Source organism: Pholcus phalangioides, unplaced genomic scaffold (genome assembly GCF_987345545.1).
Source record: "Pholcus phalangioides strain wild (caught in Gottingen) unplaced genomic scaffold, Ppha-v1.0 ptg000009l_1, whole genome shotgun sequence".
In the NCBI taxonomy this organism is placed as follows: Eukaryota; Metazoa; Arthropoda; class Arachnida; order Araneae; family Pholcidae; genus Pholcus; species Pholcus phalangioides.
In genome coordinates, this window is record NW_028301602.1 from 11,150,470 (window position 1) to 11,170,470 (window position 20,001).

General features: G+C 38.1%; 1 protein-coding gene across 1 annotated transcript; it reads left to right on the forward strand.

The window, feature by feature from the left end:
* Positions 1-903: 903 nt before the first annotated feature.
* On the forward strand, positions 904-19,590 carry LOC149081746 (cytochrome P450 3A7-like). The gene is made up of 14 exons (XM_089237175.1): positions 904-1,099; positions 1,200-1,296; positions 4,076-4,128; positions 4,386-4,482; positions 6,198-6,314; positions 7,779-7,867; positions 7,964-8,109; positions 8,551-8,666; positions 8,833-8,998; positions 9,114-9,277; positions 14,416-14,504; positions 16,637-16,780; positions 17,525-17,687; positions 19,244-19,590. Exons 1-14 carry the CDS (start codon positions 1,035-1,037, stop codon positions 19,331-19,333), a joined length of 1,596 nt encoding a protein of 531 aa, XP_089093301.1. The 5' UTR covers positions 904-1,034; the 3' UTR covers positions 19,334-19,590.
* Positions 19,591-20,001: the final 411 nt, after the last annotated feature.

Genomic DNA, 20,001 nt, shown 5'->3' on the forward strand with positions numbered 1-20,001 from the left:
AAACTATATTTTTTATATTTCACTCAAAATCACCTTCAATATTCTTCTAATTCTGTGTTGATTCTTTCGAGGGTAGTTAATAACATTGGTATTTTGCACTATGTACCCCGAAAGTATTAATGAACTTGCCGTGAAGCTACTCTCTCTGTGTAGTGCACAAAAATATTGCGCACGAAATTTTCAGTGTTAAACAAAATTCAGTGTTTCTAAATGAATTTTAATCATCAACTAATTCATTAAAAAAAATTTTGCTGCGAATAAATACATATTTTGATACTTATAAATGTGTTTTATCGTGGTACTAACAACGCCAATTCAGAAGAGATGCCTACAACAGCATAAATTTGGTGACGCTTGATGACAATGCTACCCACGATATCAACAACGATATCCCCTCTAGAACGATATTTTCTCTTGGTCGGCAAAGTATCGTTATATCGTGGTTTAACTGTATTCAGATAGCAAATTCAATATATACATTCTTAATTCAGAGAATAAAAATATTTAAGCACTCATCACACAACATTTAACACTCGTTCCATTTGGTGCGTGCTGTTTTGGCCATTATCTCCATCAACAATGGCCATCATCAGACGAAGGAATATCCCATTTTCTGCATTCAATAATAATGCACGCGCTTTTCAGGCGGAAACAGGATCATAATTGATATTGTCGAAAAACAATACGAAAAGTATTCTAAATGTGTGTGTGAGTGATCTCTCTTTTATGAAGGAATATCATTGAGCCGGAAAATCTCATTTTTGAAGGACACACACACTCCACGCGGTTATACAACGTTATACATTATACATCAGCGCCATGCACGTGACTCAGTCGAAAATACGATTCTCTGTTTGGCATCACGTGGTACGCCAATCCCCTCTCTTCATATTCTCTTCCTCCTCCATTTTATTACCATAACAACGCAATCGCTTTTTAAGCGTGAAAGAAACAACACTCGCTCTTGGAAATATATTTTTGACGCTTTTACGATCTCGAGTAATCACTCTGACACGAGTATTCGATCCGACTAGATGGATGCATTCAGTTCCCTTTTCTGGATTGTATTTACATTCCTCGTATTATGGATATCATACAAGTAAGAAATTACTGAGAGACTCGATTAATTACTTCAAAAACTTTTTTTTTGGCGGGATACAAGCGTTAAACATTATGTGATGCGAGTTTTTCTCTAATAGATACTTGACTGCTCCAGAGAACCCTTGGAAGAAAGCAGGAATACCTGTGCTTTCCGGATGGGAATCTCTCCTCTCTGCAATTAATTTCACTTTATTCGTGAGTATTTTCCATTCAGTCAAGTTAACATGAGTTTAAATGAGTGAAAATTAAAATTATAGTGAGCATAGTTTTAATGAAAATTGGGTTTTAAAGTAGGGATATTAATTGATTAAAATTTTTAATTGAATTTTTATTTTGTGTCAATTATGAATGTCAATGATTTATAACAAATGCTGTTTTTGATAACTACATACTACTAATATCCAAATGATGCTATACATATTTGTTATTCAGTTTAAGCACTCATTTGCCAACATAGGTCTTACGAACGAGGGGGGCGATTGTATAGTGTTCGGGAAGGGCAGATTTTTCCCCTCTATCTTTCCGCATATGCTAGCAATACAATTTTTTTTGGGAAAAGAAGGGGCGTCGCCTCTCCCGTATGCGTCTATGTTCACCAAATGTTTGAATAAACCCATCAATAGATAAAAAATACAGGTCATCTGCAAGCAGCAATTGCTAAACTCTATCTGCAAGCCATAGAATTTCTTTACTTGAATCTTGTTGATATTTATAAAATCAGTTACTTTAGGAATTTTGAATTTAACTTCAGTCGTCATTCTGTTACTTTTATCTCTGAAACTTGAAAAATATACCTGAAAGGGTTTATATTTTGCTCCTACATACAGAGCTCCCGAATATGAAACCTGTTGTCTACAGTGGAGATGATAAAATTTGGAACTCTATAAAACTTTTATCGAAGAGTGCGAATTTATATATTCATTCATTTTATTTATTCAAGAGTAACTAGAACTGAAGGCGCATGAAAACGAAAAATTTTACTACCTACAGTCTTTGCCGACGAATAAAATGGGAAGAGTACTCGACACATGAATCTTTTTGTACGTTATCTTCTAAGAAATCACTCCTGTGATCCTACTCACTGACTTAAAAAATCATTTATGTTAATCTTACTACTCTACTTGCTGACAGAAAATAAGATTGCACATGGGAACACACAGAAGAGCAAAAATCGTTCGTGCATTTTTCTTTGTTTGGCTTAATTTGCAACTGTGTTTCCTGTACATGGTACGCTAAAAAAGTTCGGTTAATGGTTTCGGGAAATGAAGCAGACAGAAGATACAAACAAAATACCCTTTATTAGCCTTCAAAGTAATCTCCATTAACTACAATACACTTTTGGCAACAGTTGTAAAGTTGCTGAAAACTTTCAGCAAAAGCTTTCTTTGGAATCGCCTGAAGCAACGATGTCACTATTGCTTGGATTTCCGGTACAGAACTTTTATGACTCCCTTGAGCCGAGGGAACAAAAAGAAGTCGTCTACTACTACTACTACTAAACCAGACGTGCACCTCATCCGTATTCCTCTGCGGAACTTCTAATGAATTGGTACATTTTGGAATGTGTGTGTACGTATAGTGAACCTTCCGTGAAGTTTGTTTCTGTGTAAGGCTTGTTATGTGCAGTGTTGATATCTGCAATCATTTTTTTTTTAACTATGAGTTTTTCCATAGTTTAAGACTCATAGCGATAGAAGTGTAATGAATGAACAATTACACCGTTGTGTAGGCCTGTTGCTCTCTGTGGCAGGCCTACAACGGCATAACCACTCACTCACCATACCTCAATCACTATCAGTTGAGAAAATCTCAAATATAGCCTACACACATAGACTTTAAGAAATATTGTTAAATCCATGCTTGAATGCGAGATAGTATAAGCTGATCATTAAACTCACTCAAAAAGAAGTCTGCAGGGGCCTTGTTAATCTCCCGAATTCCTCCGCTATTATTATTAAGGTTCGAACCCCACCGGCGCCACAGTGGTGGTTGGCTGAAGTTGGTTTTCTGTGGTTTCCAACTTCAAGGCGGAATGCGAGCCAATCTCTCCGTTAAAGTCTCGCCACAGAGAGCAACAGGCCTGCAACGTTACAAATATGCAATCATTACACTTCATTCACAATTTGAGATGGCTTCACTCACATTTGTAGATGGCAGCACTGAAACATCAAACACAACACTAGCTACACACTCAGGCTGTTAGGTGCACTCACTTTGTCCCAGACTCTGTCACGAAGCTGGGCTGGAAGAGATCTCGGCAACGGGATAAGTCCGGTGACAGAGCACCTGGCGTTCATTTATTCGCTATCATTATTAGTGAGCGGCCGATCATCCTCAAGCATCTGTCGCACTCGTTCGATGATCTCTGGTGTTCTGTAGGTTAATGGATAACCCGAACGCCGCCCATCATAAACAATTTCTTTTCCGACGTGGAAGCGTTTGAATCAGTCGTTTTGTACACTTTTCATCAACATTTCATGGGCCTACGTTGCAGTTTTCTCCATTTTGTAGCAAAACTTTGTTTTCGCGTTGTCCCATTGCATTGTAACATGAACTTTCACACTCGATGCGTTTTATCGGTCACCCCGGACAACTCTCCTTCAGCTTAGGGTTTTCGACGCTAGGGGACGATTTTTTTACGTGTCTCTCAAAGCGCATGTTTGGGCACAACCCACAAACCCGCTTTGTTCTTTAAATAGTGGACCATTCACCAAACTTTTTGAGCACCTTACATAATCTGTTTCAATGAAGAGATAGACACGTCAACTTTTTATAATTGAATTACGTGTCTTTAGCACCGCGTAGAAAGATGAAGTCCAACGATATCCGCTCGAAATACGAAAATCGCGCGCTATAACAGGCTACTTCCACTGACGAAGGGCTGTAGTAGCCTGTCTGGTATTTAATTTTTGTATTTTGGGCGAATATCGTTAAATTTAATGTGTTTACATAAACTGTTTTAATTTTATTCCAGCCTCTGCACTTGGGAATTCAACAAAACTATAAGAAATACGGCAAACTTTTTGGGTAAGTTTCCACATTGAATCCCTAAAATAACTTCCTCAAATAATTAATAAGTTGCATGTACAGTGATCTCTCTCACTTATGTGTCGGTGCAAGGGAAAACACTAGAAAAATATGCTTAAGTGAGAGAGGTGTAGAAGTGAATAGCATTATTATGGTATACCTTTGACAGAGGACAGAAAATCATCTTATAACTGAGAGAAACGTATGAGTGAGAGATCACTGTGATTTTAAATGGGTTTTTTTTCTCTTCCCACTAGGTTGCATTCATATGGAAGCACAATATTATACACAGGTGATCCAGATTTGATTCGCCTGGTTTTGGTCAAAGACTTCCAACATTTCATGAACCGTATAGTGAGTATGTCATTAAAGAATACAAAATATATTTATTTATTTATTTATATAATAATGTTGGCCGAGGCCTAAACATGAGAATGCGGTTGATGATGACAGAAAAGAAGTTTTATATTTTTCAAAAATATAAGTGGCGTGGGTGAATCAACGACAGTGAAGGGAAGAGAGTTCCAGTTAGAAATGGTATGTGGAAAAAAGCTAAATTTAAAGCAGTCGGTTGAAGCGGAGATAGGGTTTATCTTAAGTAGATGATCAAGTCTACTGGAGAGATATGTTGGCTTGGAGATAATACCGGTGGTATCAAAATTAAAAAGGCCATGGAGAATTTTAAAAAGCATGGTTAATCGAGAAAGAAGACGGTGAGTATTTAGAGGGAGAAGATTAAGTTCGCGGTTTAAGTTCAGAGACAGACACATAGGAGGACCAACTGTCATAGATGAGACGGGCGGATTTATTTTGTATCCGATTGGAAGTGGCAATGATATCCAGAATTGAACTGGAGTGAGATGTAATACGAGTTGGTTCTAAGGTAGATTGGACAAGATTGAATTTAAGGAAAATGTCAAGAACTTTATTATTAATTCGGTGGTTGCCGGAGTTAGAATGGATATTTATCCAGTCAATGCCTGGAAGGTTCCAATCTCCAGTGAGAATTAGGGAGTGTGTAGGGGAGAATTTTTCAAGAATAAGTTCAAGTTGGTCGAAAAGATGTAGATCTGGGGAGGGAAAAAATGGCTAGGGGAAGACAATGAATAAATTAGTATTATTTATATTAATTAATATCATTCTAGAGTCAAATATGTTCACTGATTTAGGAATTCTCATTGAGGAGGGACTTAGGTTTTCTGAACATTGTTCCGCAGTGGTAAAAAAAAACTAATAAAATACTCGGTTTCATTCTTAAAAAGGCATCTCTGCATTCTCCTAAAGTGATCCTTCCACTTTTCAGGAGTTTAGTCTGACCTGGGCTGGAGTATGTTGTAAGGTTTTGGAGAACATACCTAACAGAAGGACATAGACTCAGTTGTGCGGGAAGGGGGGGGGGGTTTGTGCAGAGGAAGTCACGTATGCTATTGTTGGTACACGGGACTCGATCCATGAAAGACACTTGACTTTTTAAATATGTTTATATTCGAAGAACACAGATGTTGGGGGGGGGGGGGAGACATTATCGATGCGTTTAAAATTTTCAGCGGGATGGATCATGAATTATTAATACACCGTCAGTCGAGCGTTTTGTCAAGTTGACACCAGTATCGTTTAGTGAGGGACAATTCCAGGTAGTGGTGTCACAGAGTTTTTTCTAAAAGGGTTGTGAATAAATGGAACAGCTCGCCTCCGGTATGCTCTACCACAATTGACATATTTAAAAAAGAAATTCGATGTTTATAATGTAATTTATTGGGAAGCTATATCTCCATACGTAGAAAAAACAACCATAATTTTTTAAGGGCAGTGTATTTTATTTTATTATAATCATTTGCTTGTATGAGTTCTATTCTAGTGTGTATCTGTTTTCTCGTGGTAATAGCTATTATTTCGGATCGCTGTATTTTAATTGTATTTGACATCCATCTTTTTTTATGGACATTTTTTTTCAGCCACCTCGTTTGGTATTTTGCCTGTTGTGGCCTTTGTATAAACGGAATTAAGAGTGGAGCGTGTGAAAAGTGGAAAACTAAATGCAATTGTCAATGACATTTCTCCTCATTCAGGAAGCATCGACCGGGGATCCTATAATCGACAGCATAATGTCAATAGCGCATGATGAGAAATGGAGACGGATACGGAATGCTACGTCACCTACATTTTCTACCGGAAAAATTAAAAAGGTAAAATGTAACATACACCTAAATATATATGTGTGTGTATGGGTGTTACGATAAATGTGATTATCATGCATAATAACCGGTTATTATACATACTTACCAAACATTTTGGTAAGTTTGATAAATTTCTTAAATTGATCACTATTACTAGCGATTAGGCAAAACACCCAAGCGTCGCGTCGTTGATGAACATGATAAATTCTACTATATGATATACTATGCATGATAATTTATACGTGCATTTTATTATTGCTGGTAAAATGGTTTTGCTGCATTTAATACTAGTTTTTCACATCTTCCCTCCGTTTATGAAATTCGAATATCTCGGCGAATATTACATTTAGAAACGTGGAATTTTTTTCCCCTTTCATCAGGAAAGACAGGGAAACAACTTCCTAATTGGGGTTCGAGCACAGATTGCCCGTATAAAAAGTTTACATTTTTTTATTTTAATAACTGTATAACCCCTTGCAACATAAATGACATATCTAAATACTACACGTTATTCGCATACTTTTTCTATTTGGAAGTATACCTCTAGAATCAACAGTTCGACAGTAAAACGCCATACGCCCTGTTACCTATATGCAGCCTGCATATATTCTTTTAAATGCAATTCACTTGCTTTTAGCAGACATAATCGATACTGTAATACAAATACAACGCCACAACAGGCAAAATGCCCAACGAGGTGGCTGATAAAAAGATGCCCATAAAAATATGGATGTCATATGTTTCAAAAATACAGCAACCCAATTAAAAATGCAATTAACACAAATTATAAACAATATATACACGTGATAAAATATTATACAACGCCCATAAAGAATACTTATGGTTGTCTTATTCTAAGAATGGATAGCTTCTCGATTTACCCCAACATGTTTATCGTATTTCTTTTTAAACGTGTCAATTGTGTTACAATTTACTACCTCCGGGGGTAAGCTATTCCATTTATTAACAACCCTATTAGAGAAAAATTCCCTGCGACACCATAACCTTGCATTGTCCCCCACCAATCGATCGATTATTGGTTTTAATCAACAATTGTTACCCCCTACATCAGCTATAAGTTTATATATTGAATTAATTTCATAACCTTCTCATTCATCTGTATTTTTACCATATTTTATAACAATTTTATTGTTAAAAGTGTAAATTTTACTTTTAATCACAAAATACAGCGATTCCCGTGCTTCTGGTTTCTTAAATCATTTTAGATATTCCAGTGATTTAAATGAGATTAAAATTGACGGAGACTATCAACGACATCTATATAAGGGGTTTTATTTTTCCTTTCTATTTATTTAGTGTTTACATACATTGATTAAATGATTTCATGCAATCATTGGATTTGTTTTGAGGTTTTTTTATTTTCTATATAGAAGATTGTTGTTGTTGTTTTTTTAAGGTGAATGGTTTTATGTAAATGTTTAGCAAATAACAGAATGAAACTGTCATTCGCAGATGACGAGTATTATTCTCGATTGCGCGGAAACCTTGTCGAAGAATTTTGAAAAAGATGCATCACTCAAAACTCCATCTGATATAAAGAGGTGAGTACATTAATTTTTGCACTTTTCTCCAAGTATAAGCGTTACTTTGACCTAAATCTGGCATTTAGCATTAAAAGGTGTGTTTCGATCAAATAGATTCACGAGCGCCTTTACGGTGGATGCTATCTCAAGCAGTGCGTTCGGCACGAAAATCGATTCTCTCAATGATCTGGACAGTCCTTTCATGAAGGCTTTTGCAAAAATTTTCAGCCGCATGGGACAAATAAGGACTATATCCTTGAGTAAGCTAAACTCACATACTGTGAGTATTATTGGTTTTATTAGTTTCATAAAATTCTATTTAAATTTTCCTTTCATGTTCTTCATGTTTTCACAGTTCGCATAAAACCAGGATTCACATCATTTTCAAAGAAATGTTTTCAAGAAACATACTTGGTGCAATATTGAGCTGTAGACTGAAACATCAAAAATTGAATATTTTTTTTAAATTTGAACTAGTAGTAAATTTAATGCTTTGCGTGAAAGATGTTTCGAAAAGTAATGTGAAAACATTCATGTGTGTATTATACCTTTTTTTTCTCCAGATTTTTTAAAACAAACAGGTAGAAGTAATTTGACATTTCAAGAGACATTCAGTCCACATTAGTCAAAATTTTTATATTGCATCGTACTTAAATGTGTATTTATTGTGTTTTAATTTATATCTTCATCTCAATTTCCAGTATCGATCAATGCCTTGCTGAAGTTTCTACATTTAAATCCATTGAATGTGAAATTATTTGGTTTCTTCGAGAAATTGACTAGAAATATAGTAGAGGAAAGAAAGAAGAGTGAAGTGGTAAAATTCGTCATGTTTAAATTCAAAATTACTCATATAATGGTACATTGTTTAATTTTACTGAAGAACATACTGAAAGGCAAGCTGAGTTATACAATAACTTATAACGTTTAATACTATATCATGTTGATGCCTCTCTTGACTGTTTATTTTACTCTGTCAACAGCGAAGGAATGACTTTTTACAATTGATGTTGGATGCCTCTAACTCGAGCTGTGATGCAGATGATGATGTCGAGAAAACTGATCCCTCATCTAACGAGAAAATTGTTGAGGAGACGTCTTCACAAAATAACCAAAATCAGGATAATGCCGTACCTAAAGAATACAAAGGTATTTATCGACTCATCTGCTGCGCATTTAAGTATCATCCGACGCGTCAACGTGTACGTCGACATTGATATTTCTCGATAATATGAAAATTGTAGGTTTTATTATCATTTTTCAGGTCTGAATGAAGACGAAATGCTGGCACAATGCATGGTGTTTTTGATTGGGGGGTTCGAAACGATTGCTTCAACGATCACGTTTGCGCTTTACGAGCTAGCATTAAATGAACACATTCAAGAAGATCTCATCTCTGAAATCGACGAAGTTCTCCGTATGAATCAAGTAAGTTTGTATTAACTATGCATGATTCAATATTTTTAACAGAAATGGTTTAATGATCTCTAATAATCTATGTTTCAAATTTTTTGTCAGTTAGACTAGCTGTTTTAAACCTTTTTATCTCGTGATAGCATTTGACTTATTAAACTATCAAGATTGACTTGCGCATGCACACACCTTAGCATTTCTCTAAAATTATTCTGCGCATTCAGAAGAGCAATAATGTGTAGCATTGGTATTCGACGCAAACGCGGCACATGAAAATTACGTTGCACGCAGTTGGAAATCACTGACTTAATTGTGATGAATTATTTTTTTTACACTCTGTAAGTTTGTTTGCAACCAGTCTTTGTACCAGAATTTTGTAATTTACTGCGAATAGTCTTCAAAGGCATGAAATCCGCGTGAGAAAGTTTAATTCATCAGTAATAAAATATTTAGGTATGAAATTATTTTTTACCACGTTTTTGTAAAAAAAGAAAAAATTTCAATTTGTTTTTTCACGAGATTTTCATGCTCACATCTACATGCCAACTATAAAAATTCGCATAGTTATTTTCCACCTGTTAATTTTCAAACAATAATTACTTCTGTATATAGGGAAAGGTTGGGTAGTATCGGTCACTCAAGGTTCTTCTTTATTATAAAATAATTTTACAGCTCAATTGGACCAAATTACATTCCATACAAAACATTATTGTTCTATAAAAACACCTCTTAAAACACATTTTTCTAAGATAAGTTTTTTTTTTTACATCAGTTTTACTTGTGGAGGATTGTACCAAAGAATGTTTAGAGGTGTTGCGCGTTCGATACCAGGTTCGTCCTTGTCAGAAAACTTTCCTGACACAGGGGTATAACAAAAAACGACGACATGACCGCAGAGAAAATTGCTACCACAGGGAGTCCCCCATCGGAGGGTTAGCGCACCAACCTCTCGATGAGTATAAAAACAATCTTACCGTTCGGAATCGGCAATAAATTGTAGATCCCGGTCTAATTAGCTCTCGTGTGCAGAAAATGACCGTGGTGTGGCAAAAATGATCAATGACCAACCTTTTCGCAAATCCTACACTGAATCCAGTCTTCAAAGGTTTAACCACAGATTATGCAGTTTTTCTCTGGCCTGCTTCTCTTCTTTTTGGCCTTTTCTTCTTCAGGTTTTAGTTCTATTTTTGTTCTATTATTCCCTAATTGTCATTTCCTTCGTTTTAAGTTTTCCTACATCTTCTTTCATATTATTTTCCTCCCACCTCTGACGTAGTTTACCCATATCGTCCAGCGAAACAAAAAAAATTCAGTGAGTTTATAATTTTTATCAACCTTGAACTCTATCCGATCATGGAACAAAACATCGGCAACCACATACTTATTAGAAGGCTTAAGGAGATTCACGGCCTACAACTTAAAGGACAATAAATTTGGTTTTCAACAATAAACAAAAAAACATCTACTCACTTTCAGGCAAGCTATGACAACCAAAAGTTATCTTCGTTCACTCAAAACTCTATTTTAAAAACCAAATTTTCTGCCACGTGTCAACAACACTGTCACTTCACAAAATATGGCGGCATCCGAACTTTCTTCCTTCACCCAACACGCTGGTGTCTTCGCAGGCGCTGCCAACTGCAATAAATGTTGGAAACAAAGTTTGTCCGATACTAGCCGCCGTCCGGTACTACCCGACCTTCCCCTATGTCTCAGAAAAATAGCAGCAGATAAGACACAGCAGTATATATACTGGTGAAATAAATTAAGAGAATTTGCATATTTTATCGAATTTCATGAAAAGAACTGAACTGAATGTAAAACCACTGCTTTTAGACAAAAATGCAAATCTTGTACGTCAAATACGTAAGCGTACACGTGAGTGTAGGCGGAGCCAGTAGAGAAACAGGCTTTATAAGCGCGCGTAAGTTAAGACGCATTTCGTTCGCTAGCCCACCATTTCTTGGTGTTATTTTGCAGCAATCGGTTAATTTCAAATTGTAACAGTAAAAATGAGTAACCACCAACGTTTAGATTATGGGAATGAGGTGGCGAATTGTGGGGAGGCTAGAAGCAGGCCAATCTCAATCAATTTAACGCCCAGCGTCGTGTGTAACTTATGGGAACAGTTCCATCGAGAGAAAGATTGGGCAAGGTCGTCCAAGAGCCACGACGGCCAGAGAAGATCGCCATTTGTCGATTATAGCGAGGCGTAACAAGAGTGCTACAGCTTCTCAGCTCTCTCGTGGTGTATAAGATTTTTGTAAATAAATTCTTGCCTAGTAGCTCTCTCGTGACTTGTATGCAGCCACAGGAACCCGTGTATCAAGGGTGACTGTTTCCAAAAGACTTCATGAGAGAGGGTTGTTTGCAAGAAGATCTGCTGTTTGCGTCCCGCTCACTTCTACGGACAGGAGAATCCGTTTATCATGGTGCAGAGAGCATAGAAATTGGAGTATGGATCAATGGGCGACCGTTCTCTTCACTGATGTGTCCCGGTTCAGCCTAAGCACCGATTCTCGCCGTACGTTCATATGGAGAGAACCAGGGACCCGCTACCTATCCTCCAATATCCGCGAAATCGACCATTATGGCGGAAGAGGTTTAATGGTCTGGGCAGGCATGTTGGATGGCCGCACACCTCTCCATGTCTTTGAAAGAGGCACTGTGTGACTGGTGTGAGGTATAGGGATGAGGTCTTGGAGCCCTATGTTCGCCTTTTCAGGGGTGCAGTTGGCCCTGAGTTCATTTTAATGGACGATAACGCGGGGCCACATAGAGCTCTTCTGCTCGACGATTTTCTAGAGAATGAGGATATTTGCCGGATGGATTGGCCAGCCAGATCTCCAGACCTTAACCCTATAGAGCATGTCTGGGACGCTCTGGGAAGGGCAATTGCAACTCGCAACCCTCCTTCCGGGAATCATCCCGGGAATGAAAACAGCGTTGCTGAACGAGTGGGACCAATTGCCACTGGAAATGATAAACTGCCTTATTTCAAGTATGAAATCACGCTGCGAGACATGTATATCTGTAAGAGGGGACCATACCCCCTATTACCCCATCTATTAACCCATTTTTTTTGTTTATTCTGCAACCGCTGTTTCATACCTTCCGACTCCAACGAGTGTTACGCACGATCATGCGTGTGTATTACAATTATTGAATGGTTATTTGTTTTGTATTGTATCAATGTATGTATATATCAAATTTCATTAAAATCGGTTCAGTAGTTCTAGAGATAATAGACCAAGTCTGAAAATTCTCTTAATTTCTTACACCAGTGTATAATCCACGCACTAAAAAATTCAATGTTTTTTGTTGTTTTTTTTTTGGTGAATTAATCCACAAATTATAGGAAATACATCGGAAAATACCGTAATAAAACACATTCATAATAAAACAAAGACATAGAATACTGTTGTTGATTAATGCTTGAAATTCATAATAGATTTCATGCTTATCGAAACATTCCCTTGATCTTTTTGATATCTTATATATAAATGTGAAAGTATGTATGTATGTATGCTCTTTATACAAATCTACAGTTTTAGACCGATCGTCGCCAGATTTTGCATATATACCAAACAGGTCCGGGATTGAACCGTAGGCTACTTTAAAAGTTCGTCAGAGCTGGGCAAATGCCCGAAATGGGCGAAAAACTGCCGGGCAACAATGGTTTTGGGGCCCTCAACAATTACTTTCGGAACGTTTACTTTGGTTACCGTGGTTTCCAACAATGCGTTTCAGACGTGTATATATGCTTGTCATATATGGTTTGTCACACCTTTAATTCTGTTATTATAACAGTTTATTACTTTATAACGGTTTGTAAGTTTTCCAATCCTCTCAGTAATTGAAGAAAACCCGGAAAGAGCGCCGGGTATTTCTGCTAGCCTATATACAGGGTGTCCTGTAAGTGCTAATGCGGTCTTTATCTCATCAACCGCCCATCGTAGAGGTATAGTTTCAAACTAAAAAATGCTTAAAAGGCGTGTGAATAATATTCGCTGCACAAGCTGGACGTATGACGTCGCTAACAACAGAGGACAACAACTACGACGACAAAATTGGGAATAAAAATGTTCAACGCCAACTGATGAACTCAATGCTTGCCTCAAATCATCAACACTCTGGCATTAAGTTAAAAAATTATCATTATTCACCAACATGCGAGTTCAACTGCAAAGTGACTCAGCACTGCTATCATTTTCCCGTCAGTTGATCAAACTTGGCAATGGAAGAATTCCCGTAAGATACCCAAGCGCTGGACTCATTACGTTCTCAAATTGGTTTTGCCAGTTGTTAAACTCAGTTCAAGAACTTGCAGACAAAGTCTTCCCAAACATTCAACAAAATCACCGAAACCATGAGTGGCTTTATGAGAGAGCGATTCTGGCACCGAAAAATGACAGTGTGAACAAGATCAACGAAAAAATTATTCCAGGAGACTCCACATCTTAAAATCGGTTGACACTGTCACAGACTCAGCGCAGACAGTTCTGTATCCTGCAGAATTTCTGAACTCTTTGGGTATTCCGGGTATGTCACCATACAACTTGACCCTCAAAGTCGGAACACCTATAATGCTTTGAAGAAATTTGAAGACACCGAGACCCTGCAATGGCAGCAGGCTCTGCGTGAAGAAATTGCACAATTACATCACTGAAGCAACGATTCTAACTGGATGTGCCAAAGGAGAAGAGGTCTTCATTCCACGTATCCCAATTATCACTGAAGAAATGCCATTCACTTCAAAGCGATTACAGTTCCCGATCCGTTTAGCTTTTGCCATGACAATCAACAAAGCGCAAGGTCAGTCGTTAGCAGTGGCGGGTATCAACCTACTTGAGCCCTGTATTTCTCAAGGACAGCTTTTCGTCGCCTGTTCGCGTGTTGGTAATCCTAAAAATTTGTATATCTACACTTCAGATAGAAAAACAAAAAATATTGTGTATCCACAAGCGATTGCCTCAAGTTTTTAATTAAAATATTTAAAAATAAAAGTAATTTTTATTTACTTGATGCAGACATTTTTTTGATTAAGAAATTATTAATAAGCTATACGTATATAATTTTTTTACGGGGCGGGCAACGTCGCCGGGTATCAGCTAGTTGATTATATAAAATTTGGAATTTTTTTTCCAATGTAGAAAGAATTAACATACGAGAACGTGCAAAACATGAAGTTTATGGACAACGTCGTTTTCGAAACGCTCCGGAAATATCCGCCAGGAACTTTGTAATTACAATTTTATTATTCCTTTTTTTCGAATAATATTTCATATAAGTAGAATTTTACTCGGTTTCATTAATTATGATAATTTTATTGCAATACTGAAAACTTTGACGGAAATTTACTTTATTTTGTACATTGTTTTATGTGTAGATCAGACATCCCTATATTTTTATAAAAGAGCAGTATTTTCCCCTCATTTTAATCATGCACTTATCAAGACTTTGATCATCGATATTTAAAAAGGGTAGTAGAGAAACCATGTCGAAATATCGTCCATTGAGTTTGACGGCACCTGAGTGGCGTGGTGGTAAGATGCTCGTGTACCACCGTGAAGGTTGCTGTCACGGTCCTGGATTCGAACCCGAAAGAGGATATAGATAAGATTTTTTCCCCAATGAAACTTGAGGCGACCACAAATAGACAGCGTCTTCATTTCCAACCCATCTCGTTAATGGCAGTAAACTGCAATATAGCGATATGGTCAGAGTTGGTGTTTGGTGGAGTAATGAGTTGGACGAGTTCTCTCCCCCCCCCCCTCTCGAAAATTTTGGAAATTATTATCAAAAGGCAATTGATGAAGTGGATAAACGAGAGTAATGAATTTTTGGATAATCAGCATACGTTCAAGAAAAGAAAGTCTTGTGCAATCAACTTCCTTTGCTTCTATGATCACGTGGCAAAAAACGTGTAATGTGATTTTGCAAAAGGTGAAAAATGTGGACGTAGTTTATCTCGATTTCTAAAAGGCATCCCATAGGGTCCAACATGGCAAACTTTTGAAGCGTTTACGTGAGATTTGGATTGGGGGGAGGGGGGGGGGAATTGTTGAATTGGGTAGAATCGTGGTGTTGAGAGATATAATGGTCACAAAAGGTTATGGTGAACAAAAAGTTTCCTGGCTGGACTGGTGTGAAGAGTCTAGTCCCTCAAAGTGCCCTTTGGCCCATACTTTTTCTCATTTTTATCAGGGTATCGACGGGATTGCCAGCAAATTCTCAGATGAAAATTCTCAGATTCTCAAAGCTAATAGGGGTAGTCGGGAATCCAAGCGATAGGGAGATGCTCCAGGCGTGCTTGAATATGATTGCGCCATGAGCTAATGAACGGAGCGTGACCTTTGAGCGAACATGCGCATATCAACGCTATTCTGGTTCGAACAACCCACGTTTTACTTAAGAGTTGAATTGTATTATTATCCCGGATGCAATTAGGGCCACCGATTCGGGAAATCTCATTGACGAACGGCTTCGGTTTTCTGAACATTTTGTTCAGCGATGGTTAAAAAATCGAATAGAATGCTCAGTTTCATTCTTAAAAAGGTCTGTTCGCATTCTCCTAAAGCCATTTTTTCGACTTTCTAAGGTTATTTCGTCCTGGACGGGAGTATGCCGTAAGGTTTTGAAAACCATACTTACAGAAGCACATCGTTTTTTTATGAGGGGATGCAGAGGAGTTACGCGTGGTCTTGTTGGTACAACGAGGCTTGAGCTATAGATATAATGCATGCCCACAATCATATTTAAATGATTTTGACTATGTTTATACTTAAAGAACGCAGGTAACGGGGAGATATGATCGAGGTGTTTAAAATTTTCAATGGGATAAATGGGATGGACCATGTGTTATTAATACATCGTCAATCAACTGCTTCGACGGGGGGACACTAGTGTCGTTTAGTAAGGGGCAACTCGAGGTTGTGGTGTCGATGGGAGTTTTTCTCCCCAATAATATAGTTGTTAATAAATAAAATAGCTTATTTCCGGGAAAAGGGAATTCCAACTAATTGAAAAGTTGAAAAAGAAGTCCGATAACATACTGGGATTATAAATCGAGAAGTTATTCATACTTATGTAGATTAAGACAACCATAAACTTTTTATGGGCAGTATATTATTTAGTATGTATGTAGTTTTTGTAATGCTGTATTTTGGCTATATTTGACATTCATATTTTTTACGGGCATCTTTTTTCATCCACCTTGTTGGGCATTTTGCCTATTGTGGCTTTGGTGTTTGTATTTGTATAATGGCTCATGAAAGTGCCATTCCTCTTACTGTACATTTGGTTTTTATATTTTATATCCAGCTAAAATAATGTGTGTTGTAGCATCTTATTTTCTTTTTCTCTCTCGTTTAGTACACAGCGATTCGCACAAACAGATTATAAAGTTGGTGACACTAATCTTGTAATACCGAAAGGCACTTTGGTGGTGATCCCAGTGTATTCATTGCATCACGATGAGGAATATTTCCCAAATCCAGATACGTTCGATCCAACCAGGCGAGTAAAGATCTTCATGCAATCTATATACAGGGTGTGCGAAAATTGGACCGACAAACTTAGAGGGTTGTTAGTAGACATCGAGAGGAACAAAAATTGCAATGGAACATGGTGTCGCAAACCCCGTTGAAAGGGTGAAAATCGCGGAAAACGCATGCAGGTTTCGACGTCACGCTAGAACGACAAAAAGTACAATAATAACAACAAAATGATTTATTTGATTAATTGTTACAAGAGTTGTTGGAAGTGGTGGCTGTTGACGTCATTGCGCAGTCTACAACGACGTAAAAACGATTCCCAGACGCGTTCGAGTATACCGGGTATGCTTTTATACAGACGATACTCGTGTAGCACTTAGTTGTCTGTGTCAATGAGTATCGTCTGTATAACTGCATACCTGGTATCTTCGAGCGCATCCAGGAATCATTTTTAAGTCGTTGTAGACTGCGCAATGACGTCAACAGCCACCACTTCCAACAACTCTTGTAACAATTAATCAAATAAATCTTTTTGTAGTTATTATTGCACTTTTTGTCGTTCCAGCGTGGCGTCGAAACCTGCATGCGTTTTCCGCGATTTTCACCCTTTCAACGGGGTTTGCGACACCATGTTCCATTGCAATTTTCGTTCCTCTTGATGCCTACTAACAACCCTCTGAGTTTGTAGGTCCAACTTTAGAACACCCTGTATAATACACGGTTATTTTGACTGCTATCATATACATTGTTTTTCTGTTTTATACAGGTTTACAGCAGAAGAGAAAGCCCGGCGAAACCCTTACGTGTACCTACCTTTCGGAGCTGGTCCAAGAAATTGCGTCGCGATGCGTTTTGCTCTGTTCGAAGTGAAGCTGTGCTTAGCTTATCTGTTGAGCCGGTATCGATTCCGCAGATGCTCAAAGACGCAGGTCAGTACTATATATATAATATTTTCATTTACCAATTTTTTAATTAAATCATATACACTGCTGGCCACCGTAAATGCAACACCCTGAAGGAAGCATGCAAATAATATGAAATTTACAACATGCATTAGCGGAGGTGAGATATGCAAATGATTAGAATTTCAGCGCAGACGCACATCACGCGCGCCTGTGGCGCCACTTCAAAGCGCTATTTAAGGCTTGGAGATTTCGACGATTTGAAGTACGGCAATTGTGTTTTTCTTGTGGTTTTTTCAAAAAAACGATCAATTATGCCTCGTAGAAAACAGCGATCATCTTTTGATCAAGTATCCGAGTTCGACAGAGGAAGGATAGTGGCCTACCGAGATCGTGGATTATCTTTCAGGGAAATCAGTAGTCGTGTTGGACGAAACCAAACAACTGTAATGCGGATATGTGATCGTTGGATGCAGGAGGGTACGACGGACCGACGTGTTCGATCGCATCTACCTCAGTGCATCACTTCACGTGATGACAGGCGTATTGTGCGTATGGCAGTGACGGATCGCTCAGCCACATCATGAACCATAGCACAGCACATTCAGTCTGTACCGCATCATCCAGTGTCTGCGCGTACCATTCGACGCCGTTTACAGCAGAGTGGTCTGTCCGCAAGACGTCCATTGCTTCGTCTACCCTTGACGCAGAACCACAGACGTCTCCGCCGCCAATGGTGCGATGAAAGAAGGATGTGGACGCACAATGGAATGAAATTGTCTTTACTGACGAGTCACGCTTCTGTCTGCAACACCACGATGGTCGGATTCGAGTCTGGAGACACCGTGGAGAGAGGATGCTGAACAGCTGCGTTATGCACCGCCACACTGGTCCTGCACCGGGTATTATGGTATGGGGCGGTATTAGATATCACTCTCGCACTCCTCTAGTGCGCATTGCCGGTACTTTAAAAAGCCAGCGCTACATCTCCGAGGTGTTGGAACCAGTTGTCCTTCCTTACCTTCAGGGCTTGCCCACAGCCATATTTCAACAGGATAATGCGCGACCACACGTGGCACGCATTGTCCAAAGGTTCTTCGTCAATCGCCAGATTGAATTGCTTCCCTGGCCAGCTCGCTCTCCGGATCTTTCGTCGATAGAAAACATGTGGTCCATGGTTGCTCAACGATTGACCCAGATTACATCCCCAGCTGCCACACCAGATCAACTTTGGCAACGCGTGGAAGCTGCTTGGTCTGCTGTACCCCAAGAACACATCCAAAGTCTCTTTGAATCAATGCCGAGGCGTGTGGCAGCGGTGATCTCCAACAATGGCGGCTACTTTGGCTACTGATTTTGGCAGGAACCACACTTCACAGAAGTCTATAAATTTAATCATTTGATGCTTGGTCAACATGTTATCTAAAAAATAAATATTGTTGCGATATCTCTTGTCTTTCTTGGTGTTGCAATTTGGGTGGCCAGCAGTGTATATAGGTGGCAGTATATATACCTTATATTTTAATGTCATAGTAAAAAATTTCTTAACTAATTTTTCACGCATATTTATTATGCTCCTGTAGGTACCTTTGAAGTTTCCATTCGCGCAGCCTCAACTGGTAGCAACAGACATTTATCTGATACTAGAAAAAAGAGAAGATTCCGTCATTTGAATACCATGTAAAACGCTGAATACTTCTCTGAATTTTTATATTCGGAGTTATATTTCTATTCTAATTCCTGTGAAATCATTTGAAGAGAAAACTGCTTCTTTGTTATAGAAGTGCAAGCAGATGTAGACCTTATTTCCAGAGCTTTGATCTGCTATGCATGGTGAATTTATAATAACAGCTTTGAATGGTGTTTTTCGAACGCTGTGCATTACTTGTAAATTATTGTACAAATAAACTGCCATTCTTTTTACTCTTTCACATTTCGGCTTCCGTTTTTTTAAAAATAACTAATTCATTAACTAAAATTCATTATTATTATTGAAACAAATACAAATATTTAAATGAAAACTATACAATAATTACTTGAAACAATACAAGCAACTATTAAATGAGACAGTATTTGCCCTTCAACAATAGATAGACGGAGTGGGTGACTATACCTAGATAGACGGAAATGGGTCTGTGTGACCCCTTAGCTTTTTCCGGCACTTTTTGAAAATTTTAATATTTTAGCGCATGAATGGAATGGGGTTATAAAACAAAGAAGTAGTGGGTAAAACCATTAATCCATTAGTTGTATTTTTTATATCATTAATTTTTTAATCATTCTGTGGAAACGACCTCTTTTGATGTGCGTCAGGGTTGAGGAAACTATAGACTGAAGGTTT

What these genes read in the sequence shown, in the direction of transcription:
- LOC149081746 (XM_089237175.1), top strand. Translation starts at nt 1,035, where the DNA reads ATGGATGCATTCAGTTCCCTTTTCTGGATTGTATTTACATTCCTCGTA. An exon ending in CGTACCTAAAGAATACAAAG is followed by an intron (nt 8,999 to 9,113) that starts GTATTTATCGAC and finishes ATCATTTTTCAG; the next exon opens with GTCTGAATGAAGACGAAATG. An exon ending in GATACGTTCGATCCAACCAG is followed by an intron (nt 16,781 to 17,524) that starts GCGAGTAAAGAT and finishes TGTTTTATACAG; the next exon opens with GTTTACAGCAGAAGAGAAAG.